The sequence below is a fragment of the Corylus avellana genome, chromosome 6 (genome assembly GCF_965113065.1).
Source record: "Corylus avellana chromosome 6, dhCorAvel1.hap1.2, whole genome shotgun sequence".
NCBI classification, from domain to species: Eukaryota; Viridiplantae; Streptophyta; class Magnoliopsida; order Fagales; family Betulaceae; genus Corylus; species Corylus avellana.
In genome coordinates this window covers 22,675,467-22,688,858 of record NC_142495.1, presented here as the reverse complement: position 1 = coordinate 22,688,858, position 13,392 = coordinate 22,675,467, and the positions used below count along the sequence as shown (strand labels likewise).

General features: G+C 39.9%; 1 protein-coding gene across 2 annotated transcripts in view; it reads left to right on the top strand.

The window, feature by feature from the left end:
* LOC132187481 (mediator of RNA polymerase II transcription subunit 15a-like protein) overlaps window positions 1-12,871 on the top strand; it is a 35,023-nt gene extending 22,152 nt beyond the window's left edge. For both annotated transcript variants that reach the window (XM_088517132.1, XM_059601806.2), the window contains exons 6-9: window positions 2,545-2,656; window positions 2,814-2,934; window positions 6,589-6,659; window positions 12,390-12,871. In XM_088517132.1, coding sequence (XP_088373258.1) covers window positions 2,545-2,656; window positions 2,814-2,934; window positions 6,589-6,659; window positions 12,390-12,632 — 547 coding nt within the window. In that variant the 3' untranslated portion in view covers window positions 12,633-12,871. The remainder of the gene's footprint in view (window positions 1-2,544; window positions 2,657-2,813; window positions 2,935-6,588; window positions 6,660-12,389) is intronic.
* The last annotated feature ends 521 nt before the right edge of the window (window positions 12,872-13,392 follow it).

The following is a 13,392-nucleotide window of genomic DNA, read 5'->3' as shown; positions in this document are numbered from 1 at the left end:
TGCACAAGTGAGACGCGCTCCCCTCGCCCTTTCACTAGGAAAGTAAGTAACATTGAAATCACCATCGATACACCACGGCACATCCCACCAGCTGATGAGACCAGCCAATTCCTCCCAAAGAAGATGTCTGATGTAATCAAAGTTCGGACCATAGACCCGCGTAAAAGCCCAAACAAAATCATCCTCCACATTCTTAAAAGAACAGGCTGCGACAAACTCTCCCACGCAAACCTCAATCTTCATGACCTCCCTTCTATCCCACATCAACAAAATGCCACCCGAAGCTCCTCTTGATGCAACAAAGCACCAATCTGCATAAGCACATACCCACAAATTTCTCATAAAACTGCTGGAAATGTACTCCATTTTCGTCTCTTGAAGGCACACAATGTCCACCTTCCATTGTCTAAGCATATTTCTCACCCTCAAACACTTATTACCCTCATTCAGCCCCTTCGCATTCCAAGAAACAATCCTTGGCTTCATAGAAAATCTCTTTGTGCCCTTCCTTTAGCCCTAGCCCGACAAGCACTACCATCGTAATTAATGGAACTTACAAGATTATTAAGTTCTCTCGAACCTTTTTTTCCCGCATTTGAGGTCACGCCCGCTCCCTTCCCTTCATTATCTGCGATTATAGTCACAAATGGCTCCGAGAGCTTCCCTTCATACCCATCACTCAAAAGCCCCACGTAATGACTAAATTCCTCGACAAGCTTCAAGACCCTGTCAACGGGCTGAGCCCCCTTCTTCCCCAAATGCCCCAATGCTGGACAGCTCATTAACGGAATGTGATCCTCCCCTTCAAACATTTCCATTTCCAAACCTGCCACAGAGCTATCCCTAAGTGGAGCAGATTTCTCCATAGAACATGGAGAATTGTATACCTCCAAGCTGGTTTGAATAAGTCCACTGTCCATATCATTCCGGGGTTCCAAAGGAACTTCCTTTTCCTTCGGTGTCTATACCTGCTTTGATACTGAGTGAGAAATATAACAACCAAATACTTAGGTCTCCAGGGCATTCAAACCCAGGATTTCACTCTACTAAAAGAAGAATAAACTACAGACAATTGTAAAACTGACAAACCCTTTGCCACTTTACCCAGACAATCTGGATGACGACCCGCTCCAAGTGTCTCTGCTCCAACTCCTTTAGGTTGTTCAAAGAATGAACACCTTACCGATCACCACTGATAGACTTTAGTTATTGCGTAGATTGTGCAGTCACAGCATACCGACTTGAATCCCAATCCAAGAGTCTTCTCATGAGCAAACCCTTGGCACAACACTCAAGAACGTTGTATTGTTTTACACCAAGGTCTTGGGACTCATCTCTAAATAGAGGCTCTGAAAAACATCTCTAAAAGATGTAGAAAGTTGAGACCAAAGAGACTTTAAATAACAATCAGTGTTTTCTGTGCGGCAGCGTCCAAACAAGGAATTAGGATGTCTGGACATGGCTAGGGTTTTTCAAAGCTAACCACCTTCCATGTCCGGACATCAGGCAATCAAAATGTTTCGTTCGCAGGAATGTCCGAACATTACTCTTGTTGCCCGGACATCTCTCAAACCCAAGAGCTCATGTCCACAACCAAGTCTGAATCTTTCTGTAGACAGGGCCATTCTGGAGTAGCTCATGCCTGGGCCGCCATACCAATGCCCGGACATCACTTAAACCCAAGAGTGAGTGTCCACTATCGTGTTTGCACAGGCCAGGGGTCGGTGACTCCCTGGAACTAACTAGGTCCAGACAACCTACGTCACCGTCTCAACATTAGTTGATGTATTTTTGTTTTTACAACAGTCTGTAAATTTTGAAGCGCTGGCCTACGCAAACAACTTCCCAAGTTTCCAAAACATAAAATTAAGTTTTGGACACCGAATGAGCCAATTACAAAACCTAACATAATATGTTTAGGAAAACTTGGGGATCTATGATGTGAAAGCAAGGTGTGCTGTTGTGTGACTAATAATTGTAACTCTACACTCTCAAGTTACATTAGGTCTCACTTACCCCTCCAAAAAAAGTCATCTTGGTCTTCCCACGATGTATACTGAAGATTAGCAGTAAAGGTTTTCTGGCCTTTGTGAATGGTTTATATGTCTAAGTTGAGTCCCAATGATCACCATGGATTAAGGGTTCTCTCGTATATTTCTTGTGTATATGGAATGCGCCCCTTTGCTTGTTGTTTGAATATACATTATTTATCAAAAAAAAAAAGTCCCAGTGAAACTTGCTGAAATGCTAGTGCAGTGTTGCTGCCCCGCCTTATAAACTGAAAATAAAGTTGAGAGAACATTTTTCGGGGTTCCAAGTTTGTGGCTTCCAGATGGTAAAGCTTAAGCAGTCATGTACTGCTGCTTCTCTTTCTTTCCCTGGAAAAGTACTTGTTTTTTGTTTTTTTCATTTTAAATTTCATGAAATTGTATTTATAGTTTCTCTTGGTGTTTTTGTGGCTTAAGTTCTGCACTGTCAGCATAGTTTATCAATTTGGATCTCTTTGTGGCCAGTATTTATTAAGAATATGTCTGATTTGAATAGAACGGAAACATTGAAGAGGCATCTTCCCATTTCTGGCGAAGAGGGATTACATGAACTCAAGAAAATAGCCACAAGGTTTGAGGAAAAGATTTATGCTGCTGCCTCAAGCCAGGTACTTCCATCATAATGCTCCCAAACTTTCATGATGTATACATACATTTCCTTGCATGTATACTTGGAGAATAGATAATACTACGGTACTTCTTTTTCTTTTTTGCATCTTATAGTGCCATGAGATTTAAGTTTTTTTTGTTGATCCCTCATTTCAGTCAGATTATTTACGAAAAATATCTCTGAAGATGCTTACAATGGAGACCAAGTCTCAGAATCCTATAGGCAATTCTTTGCCATCCAATGCTGCTGGCAGTAGCAATAACCCCCCAGATTCAGGTATATAGAGCGCTGTGCTGGATTTTACTTGCATATTTAATATCCATCCTGTTTCTCTCTAATTTCGTGCTTTTGACATTGGTAAATGAATATTTTTCACTACATTCACACATTATATATCCAGACATACATTACTTGGATAGGTACATATATAGATACATGATTGTATGTATACATAGTTACTTATTTTTTCGTGACTTTATCATTGTGAACAAGGATGCAATTCTTTTGAAAGGTCCAAAGATGGTCCTTTTTTTTTCTCACGTCCTGAAATGTACTATTGCCAATATTTTATCGGTGGGGATGTGGAGAGAAGGCAGATACTACATGGAGTTGAATAGGTATGTCTAGCATTTGTTGGGTTGCTTTGCCATTTAAATGGATTATCAAAAATGCACGACACTGACTAGTGATCCCAATGATCACAAGAAACCAATACGCAGCAAGTATATCAATTAAAAATACTGCAGTAATAAAAATCTGAAACCACCATAAATCTATCACACATCAACACCACATAGTTTTTGTTGATGAAGTAGAAACCTTTCAACACTTTAATGGTAAAACCATTATAGGGTAGCCAAACGCAGGAAATCAATTATCGAGAAAGAATACTTCAAATTCATAGACACGTACAACCATTGTAATGCTAAGATGATCTGTGTGCGGACAAGCTTCTCCTTTGCTTCGTGTCCCTTGACAACTCCAGCTCCTGACTGACCTATCTTTCTTATCTGATTCCCTTACTGACCCATTGATAGAATTTAGTTTGTTGTTGATGTAGAAATCAGCAATGTGGATTGGTAAGTCCAAGAAATCTAAACGTCAAGGCTCATACCATCAATGATCTCTTGGCACAAAACTCTAAGTACTTAGTGTTTGGACCACTCAATATCAATGGTGCTTAGCTCAATATTCTCTCATGCTTGTTCTTCTTTTTCTTAAAAATTCGTTCCTTTTCAAATCCCTTATAGGCTTATGAAAATCATACTTGAATTCCAAAGTTGGTTATGATTTTTAGTGGCAGCGTCCGGACGCCAAAATAATTTGTCCGGACATGATTAGGGTTTAATGCCTAATCACAGTTCCATGTTCGGACAGCTGCACACACAACAGCACAGGGAACTCCCTAGAGTCCATCATGTTCGGACACCAGCGCACTTGTGCTCTCTAGAAGTCTTCATGAGCAGACACCATCGCACAGATCAACGCACACAACTCCTTGGTAGTGTTCATGCTCAGACACCATTGGACGGATCAACACACTCGACTCCTTGGTAGTTTTCATGTTCGGACACCATCGGACGGATCAACACACACAACTCCTTGGAAGTCACCATGTCTAGACATGTGTGCAGAGGCTATTGCACACAACTTTTTGCTAGGACCGTGTTTAGTCATTAATCCACATGTTCCGGCATGAGCTTCTATGCTTGATTTCTTTGAGAAGTATTCAACTCTTCTACCAAAACTACCCAATACCATAAAATACATAGGAACATGTTTTGGACACTGAATAGGCCAAATAAAAGCCCATCTCTCAAAATGTAAAACTTTCGAAGACATGAAAGTACTTGACAGTGGGCTTCTTTTCTTTCCACCACTCACATGGGGTCTTTTCAGTTCGTGATTGTAGGTAGACCCTATTGATAATGTGACATGCAATTTTGACAGCTTCCCAAAGATAGGTGGCCAGATTTTTACAATTCATCACTTGACTCTTTCTTTCAACCACTTCATTTTGTTGAGTGATTGGCGCTGAAAACTCTTGCTTGGTGTCGTTCTCCTCACAGAAGTCTGCAAAACTTGCATTTTTTAATTCTTTGACATGGTCACTTCGAATTCTCTTGATGTAGTAGCCCTTTTCCATTTTGTAGCTTCTTGAATATGACTTGGCATGTTCGAAGGCCTCAGACTTTTCTTGGAGTAAAATGACCTATGAATATCTTGGAAGTTATCAACAATTACCATGATGTACTTCCTTCCCCCTATACTTTCGGTTCTTGATGGTCACATCAAGTCCATGTGAAGCAGCTCAAGAGGTCTAGAGGGTGGATGGAATTTGTCTTCCTGTGTTGGGCCTTGATATACTTTCCCATCTGACATGGTTCACAAACGTCTTCTCTATCTTTCCCAATTTAGGTAGACCAAGTATGAAATCCTTCTTTGCTGCCTTGGAGAGATCCTTAAAGTTTAGATATCCCATGCGTTGATGCCACAATTCCACTTCATGAAACTTGGCTATGTTGCAACTCAAAGTGGTACTTCGCTCAACCTCATAACAATTATCAGCTATTTTTAGTCCTCCCATGATCCATTCTCCATTGTTGTTGAAGTCATTACATTGCTTCTTGGAGAATTGGACCATGAGATCATTTTGGACACCGATTAGGCCTACTAAAAACCTAACAAAAAAGAATTGAGTTGTTGGGCGGTTTTGTGGGGAAAGTTCTATGGGTTAGTCTTGGCTGCCCTGTGTGTTTGTGTGGAGGGCTTTGGGTGGGTTGTTGGGTTTTTCTATGGGCTTGCTTTGGCTTCTTTTTGTATACTTCCTGTGTAATAAGAGGCACCTCACGCTTTTCTTTTTCTTTAATAAAACACATTATTAGTTATCGAAAAAAAAAAAAAATTGCTTATTCATGTTCTCTGTTCATCTCCTCCACCCACCATTTTCCTTCAATATTTGTTTTTTCTCTAACATGGTATCTGTTTTTGTTGTTTCATATTGAATAGGATTAATGGGTATGTCATCACAAGTTCACAACCAAGGGCAATTGCCATGATCACCTTTTGAGTTATTTTTTCATAAACCATTGACATCCCCTTAGTACCCATGCCTTTGAAGTGAATGAATTCTGTAATGGTTTTATCATCATATGTAAATCTATAACACTCTAATAAGTCACAGTTATTCATTTTGAGATTTAATCTGTACCCAAAAAAAAAAAAAAAAAAAAAGAGAAAGGGATTTGATGATATTTTCTTTGGGCAACCACTGCTTTCCTCATCAATTTCTTGTTTGCTTTGTATGGGAGGTGATTTATAATATTTATCAAGGATTTTTTTTTTTAATGAAAAGCATATGAGTGTATCAGAAATTGTCTTTTTCGTTACGGTCATATCAATATTCGGTAATTGGTTAACTTTGGAACTTATATATTTGACCTTGTCATGCTGCAATTTTCCGATTCTGGCTTGTTGACTGGCCAGATAAGATTTCTTGTTTCAAAACTTTCTCTAGGTCCAAGGGCATCCAGAAAGACTCCGAAAGGCTCACTAGACCAGTTGTGTGTACGTTTTCCTCTTTTTTAGGAGTTTTGGTAAAAGAATCAAACTATTGAGACCTCTAAGGAATTTTACATTGGATCAATTGAAATTAGATGAGGAGTCTTAATAATTTAGTGTGCAGAGAGTGTGTAAAGTAATTCACCTTTAATCCTGGGATGCCCTATTTTTACTTCACATGTTTACATCAAATTGTTATTTAATGTGCATATGATATTTCGGAGTGAAGATTCTTTGATATCAAATGTGTGTCTTATTAATTTGTTTTCCACTAGTCTAGTGTTCTCTTAGCTGGCCTTCTCTATATTATTTTCCTTTCTAACAGTTACTCATTCAGGTGCTCATATTAACACATTGATATCTTTGTAGTGTCTCTAGATTTCATGGCTCAGACAAGACATGCAAATGGGGGTGATTGGCGAGAAACAGTTTCTAAAGAGGTAATATGAGAAGGCTTATGAATTTCAACTGTAGATTTTTGGTGGAAACGTTTCTTGTGAGGGTTGTTGGATTTGGGTCTGGGTGAAATTTGGGCTTAATTGCAATGTCCGTAGTCGCTGAACAACAGGACATAACAATTATAAAACTATATAGATATGGAATATCAAATGGAGAACAAAACTTCGTATCTTTATAGGATTTGAAGAATTATCTTCGCAATAGAGAATATGAATTTTTTTTTTTCAAAAGAATTTTTTTTTTTTTTTTTTTTTGGGGAAAATAGACATTGTTGAAACTTATATGGAATCTTTACTATCCTAAAAAAAGTGCTCCTAACCATACTTTTAGAAAAAACGAAAATGAAGATAAAGAGTCAAGATGCTCATTTATCTTATGCTATAACAGTGTATATGGTATTGCATTAGTGAGGATAATAATGCTGCACATATGCCAATGAGACTGAATTGAAATTAAGATGGTAATCTGAATATACTGATTACCAGCCATGATCAAAAGAAAAAGAATAATGTCTACCAATGAATTACTTGATGGTGTGTGTTGGCGCATGTCGTTAGTTTTTCCCTCGTGTTTCTTCTTGCAACCGGGTTCTTGAGCTTGTTTGTTGTTGAGTTCAAAACCTATGAGTTATCGGTGCTAGAAGGGGAGCCTTTGCTTCGGATGGTTGAAAGAGGCTGAGGGTTATCCGGTGTAGTGTTGCTGGGTAAGGTGAGTGTTGCTTGGTTATCTTCCATAGTGGAGGATTTGTTTTGTAAGGCAGAGGTGGCTGAGTTCTTCAAATTGTCTAGGGAGGAGAGTTTTATTGTCCAACGATGTTCCAATAGGTCTGGTTGTTTTTCGGTATTGGAGGTGTATGGAGTGGCGGTCATAGATGCTCCATTGTTGTGCCCGAGGGAGAAGAAGGCAGGGGTGGAGATTTTTTGTTGGGGAACTAGGAAAGGCAGTCGCCTTTTTCGATCATTCTCATGGCAGTGGTATCCGGGGCGCGATTCCTCAACGGCCCATTGATGGCATGCAAGCTATTGGAGTTGGTGAACGTTCTTTGTCTACTACGAGTAAGGTGCTATCATTAGGAGGCTCTTATGTTCATTCTCTCGGCAGTAGGAGCAGGGGCAAAGTTCCTTGATAGCTCATTGGTGTCTTATACGGAGGTGCTAGGACAGCCGCTGAGGTGTCCTACAGCGCCGGTCCTCCCTACGGTGTTTGGTACAAGGAGGGTTCACAACCTATCTGTTGGTTGAGGTGAGGCAAACTTGTCTTGTCTCTGCTTTCATGCTGCAACAAGAAATGTTCTTGTACGTAGGGATGTGGTGTGTGTTAGTGGGAAAATAATTTTGTCAGCTAGAGTTTTTAAAAAGGGTTTTAGTGGATGAGGGTTTGGGTTCTTTTGGGCTTAGGGATGAGAAAAAGGCTGAAAAAGATAAAGCCCATCGTGCGCCTATTTCTAAAGGCCAATCATCTAAAGACAAAGCCCCCTCTTTTGTTAAAAACGATAAGGGCCCCCTTACCATGAAATGTGTGCTTCATGTGACGCCCACTTTTAAGTGGGTTAAGAGAGCTCGTTATGGAAGTCCTTTCTTCAGGTTTAGACACAATTGTGGTTATGGGTCTTTTAAGGTTGGAATCGGATCGTACCAACTCGCCTTGTCCAATAGTTTGCTAGAGGATACACTGCCAGCTCTTGCCAACATTGTTCCTAGTGTGCATGTTGAGCAGCTAGCTGGCAATGCGCCTTTGCTGGGCGTTGGAGATGGTTGCTCGCCACTTACGGTGGAGTCTTTGGGTAGGTGTACTGCCCAATTTTGTGGTTCTCAAGTGGTCTTGCTGGCAGTCATCGAAGATATCGAGAGGGCTGCGCAACCTTCTCCTAGGGATTTCGTTGCTGTGTCTGAGCTTGTTGGTAGCCCCCTGGCCATGGAGAATCCATCAGTGCTTCGTGTAACATAGTCCACCATCCTCTCCCCTTAGATTTTGCCGGTGATATGGTTGAGTTGATACCCATTCCTTCTTGACTCTTCATTGTATAGTATAGTTTCTTTGTATGCAGACCGTTGTGTTTGTCTCATTTGGGTAGGCACGTGGGCTTGAATTTTATGGGGGAAAGTGCTAGTTCCAGCTCTTTTTTCCCCTTCTCTCCTCTTTCCAAAGAGGTGTTGCAGGGGGCAATGTAATGACCCAAGGAAAAGTTGTAGCTACATTTGTGCTATCATCCCAAAATGACTAGTTAATTTGGAGCTTTCTTAGAATTCCTTATAAAGAGCAATTTTACCTAGTAATTAGGCAATGTATGACTTAACACTCATGACTTTATCTTTACAAACCACCCACTATGTTGGATACTCTTCATCTTCCCAACATGGGACCGGGTTGTTACAAATCCCTCTCTTAAACTCCCGACGTCTTTGTCAGCGCCATTCATGCAGTGCTCTAATACCGCATGACTTGGCGTTGCTAAGTGGCTCTGATACCATTTGTAACGACCCAAAGAAAAACGCTAGTCACATATGCGTTATTGCCCCAAAAGGACTAGTCAATTTGGAGCTTCCCTAGAATTCCTTATAAAATTCAGTTTCACCTAGTAATTAGGCAATATGGGATTTATCACTGATGACTCTATTTTTATAAACCACCCACTCTGTGTGGGATACTCCTTATCTTCTTAATATGGGATTGGGGTGTTATAAACTCTCCCTTTTAAACTCCTAACGTTTTCATTAGGGTCATTCATGCAGTGTTCCAGTACCACATGACCTGGTGTTATTAGGTGGCTCTGATACTATTTGTAACGACCTAGGAAAAAGTGTTAGCTACATTTGCGCTATCACCCCAAAAGGACTAGTCAATTTGAACCTTCTTTGGAATTTCTTATAAAGCCCAGTTTCACCTAGTAACTAGGCAATGTGAGACTTAGCACTCATTATTCTATCTTTATAAACCACTAATTCTATGTGGGATACTCCTTATCTTCTCAATATGGGACTGGTGTGTTACAGGCAATGTGTGCCTAGTTAAGGATAAAGGCCTTGCTTTTGCTTGAGTGTGATTGGGGGTGATGTGGGCGGTGGGGGGAGAAGTGATGCTCTTGTTTCCTACTCTTTTCTAGATGTGGATTTGTTCTTTGAGAAGGTGTCCACTCCGTTGGGATCCTGTCCAGTGAGGACAATAGGGTCTCTGCCTTCATCCTGGGTTCTGTAGACAACAAAGAAAGTCCATCATATTGTGGGGCTTTCATGTGAGGATTTTGAAGAGGAGTTGAGGCGTCAGCCTCATGCTCCAGTTTTGGAAAAAAGGCAATAGAGAATTAAGAAGGTTAGTTTGCTCCTTTAACTATGACACAAACAGTGGCAGCGCTAGCCTTGGTAGAGTCAAGGTGGAGAGTTGCTAGTGGCTTTTTATGAAGCCTAAATTGTTATCTTGGAATGTAAAAGGGTGTTGAACGAGGGTGATAAGTGTTTGAGAGTTAGAAATCTTCTAAGACAGTGGAAGGCAGATATTATTTGTTTGCAGAAGTCTAAATTGGAGCTCATTTTCAGCAGTGTGGTGCGAAGTTTGTGGGGGTGTCAACATATGGATTCGTGCTACTCACCTTCTAGAGGGGCTTTCGGTGGTACTTTGGTTATGTGGGATAAGAGGATGGTGGAGAAGATCGAAGAGTGTGTTGGGGAGTATACTGTAGCCTGCTCATTCATAAATGTTGAAGATGGTTTTGATCGTGATAGAAGGTCCTTGTGGGAGGAGTTGGTTGGTTTGACTAGTTGGTGGAATTTGTTGTGGTGCATTGGAGGAGATTCAACATCACCTGGTTTCCTAGCGAAATACTGGGCGAAGCTCGTTTTAGTGTCGCTATGATGGATTTTTCTGATTGTAACTTTGAGCTGGGCCTCATGGATCTTCCCCTTGTAGGGAGGACTTTTACATGGTCTAACAAATGGGGACTCACCCTCTTGGTCAAAAATTGATAGATTTCTTGTTTCTCCAGAGTGGGAAGCTAAGTTTCCTAATCTTTTTTTAGAAAATGTTGCATATATTGTGCTTAGACCACTTCCCCATTCTCCTTGATTGTGATGGTAACCAGGGAGGCAAAAAATCTTTTAAGCTTGAGACTATGTGGCTTAAGGCGGAAGGCTTTGTGGTTAGGATAAGGCGGTAGTGGTCTTCTTATCACTTTCAAGCCTCTCCTAGCTTCATTTTGGCTCATAATTTGAAGGCCTTGTAAGTTCTAAAAATCTGGAATGAGCAGGTGTTTGGCAATGTGGAGTCCCATTAAAAATCTCTTATGGAGGAGTTGTGTGTTCTTGATGGGTTGGAGGAAGTGAGAACCTTCGTTGATGAAGAGAAGTTGAGGAAAACCTTCATTATCAATGAATTGGAAAAAGTTACTTTAATGGAGGAGATTAGTTGGGGGCAAAAGTCTAGGGCTCTTTGGCTAAAAAAAGGTGATAAGTGCAAGAAGTTCTTTTATCGGGTGGCTAACTCAAATAGGGGAAACGACTCCATTGAAGTGATGTCAGTTAATGGCTCAGTTTCTTTTGATCAATTTGCTATTAGGGAACATATTGTGCAATTCTATGATAGTTTGTGCTTAGAACAATTCAACTAGCAACCTAGGCAGGATGACCTTGCTTTGATTCCATAGATGCAGAGGCTGTGTGAGGAGAATGAGGTTTTTAAGGTGATGAAAGGCATTAATAGTGAGAAGGCGCTAGGGCTGATGGATTTTCTATGGCTTTTTTTCTAAGGTTGCTGGGATGTGATCAATATGGGGGTGTTCCGTGATTTTCACGCTAGTAGTAAGTTGGAAAACAGTCTTAATGCCACCTTCTTTGCTCTTATTTAAAAAAAATCTTGGGCTATTCATCTAAAAGGTTTCTGGCCTATTAGTCTTGTGAGTAGTGTTACGAAGTGGCCATGTCTTGGAGGGGTTCCTCGTTATTAAAAAAAAAAAAAAAAAGTCTTGTGAGTGGTGCTTACAAGATTATTGCCAAAGTCATGTACTTGTTTAAGGATGGTAGGGTTACCCTTATTTCTTATGGGGCGAGATAGGCGAAGAGTTCAAATTTCACTTAATAAGTTGGTTCAAGATTTGTTCTTCAAATTTTGAGGGAGGGTAAGGGGTTCGGAACTTGCTGTTGTATAATCACTCTCCTAAAGAATTGGCTTATTGCGCTCTGTGCATGAGAAAGATGCGTGATGGAGAGTTGTGGTAGACTCTAAATTTGGTAGTTCATAGGATTGGTGGTATTCTAATGAGCTTTTGGGTGTATGGGGGATGGGATATGGAAGAAAGATGGTGCCTTCTTGCCTTTTGTGGTGTCTTTGGTGGGAACACAATGATAGAAGTTTCGAGGACCGTAAAAGGACATTGGTGGAGCTTATGTCTTTATTATTAATACTCCTTATATTTGTGTTTTTGTCTCCTTTGATGCATAGCATTATACATAAAAGATGATTCTTCTAGTTTAGCTGAATGTTGTTTTGGTTCGGTTAATGTTGGCATAATGTCTAAAGAAATCGAGAGAGGACTGTGTTTGTGGATGATTTATGGATGTTATCAATTTAAAAATTCTTTTATTCTTAACAGCCACCCCCACACACCCCCCCCCCCCCCCCCCCCCCCCAAATTGTGTAGATGTAGCACATTACCTATAGAGGGTATGGCACCTGAAGAAATGAAGAGTTTGATAATATATGTTGCTAATATTATATTGCAGATCAAAGCCGTGAAGGAGATGTTGGAATCTTTTGAGAAGCAGATATTAGATTTTATAGACACAAATAGGCCAAGGAGTCCTGTTTCTTCACTGCAGCAAGGACAGCTTTCCCCGCCACATGTGCACCCTATGCAGCAGCCTCATGAAAATCAAATGAACTCTCAGTTGCAATCAATGAACTTACAAGGTTCTGTAGCAGCTCTAGATTCCACGGCTCAGACAGGATGTGCAAATGGGGGGTGATTGGCAAGAGGAGGTTTATCAAAAGGTAATATGGGATGACTTTGCAAAATTCACCTGTAGATTTTGGAGGAAAAGTTTCTTGTGGAGGTTGTTGGATTTGAGTCTGGGTGAAATATGGGATATGAATAGAGAACAAAGCTTACCATCTTTATTTTTATAGGGTTAGAAGAATTATCTTAACAGTATAGAATATGGACTCTTCGTTTTTTGTTTTCAGAAACAAAGACATTGTTGAAGCATATATGGAAATAGTTACTATCCTGAAAAAAGTGCTCCTAACCGTACTTTCAGAAAAAAGAAAAAAAAAAAAAAAAAAAGAAGATAAAGAGTCCAGATAATCATTAATCTGATGCTATAATGCTGTATAGGGTATTGCATTAGTGAGGATAAGAGTGCTGCACATGCAAATGACACTGAAATTGAAATTCAGATGGTAGTCCTCTTTACTCATAATTCAGATGGTTTTGGTTTATGTAGTTGTTTAAACTATTCATAATAACACTAATTTTGGAAGTAAGTTATCCAAATATATATATATATATATTACTTCCAAAATTAGTGTTATTATATATATATATATATATATATATATATATATTTGTCTGAGAGAGAGAGAGAGAGATGATTTGCAGTTGGTACCTTTTGATTTGTAAAAGTAATGTTTAGCTCTGAAAAGACCATAAAATATGAGAGACTGTAAGATCAGATCTGCATTGGACTTGGAGGAACTTTCATGTCTAGAAGGAGCTAATATAATTAA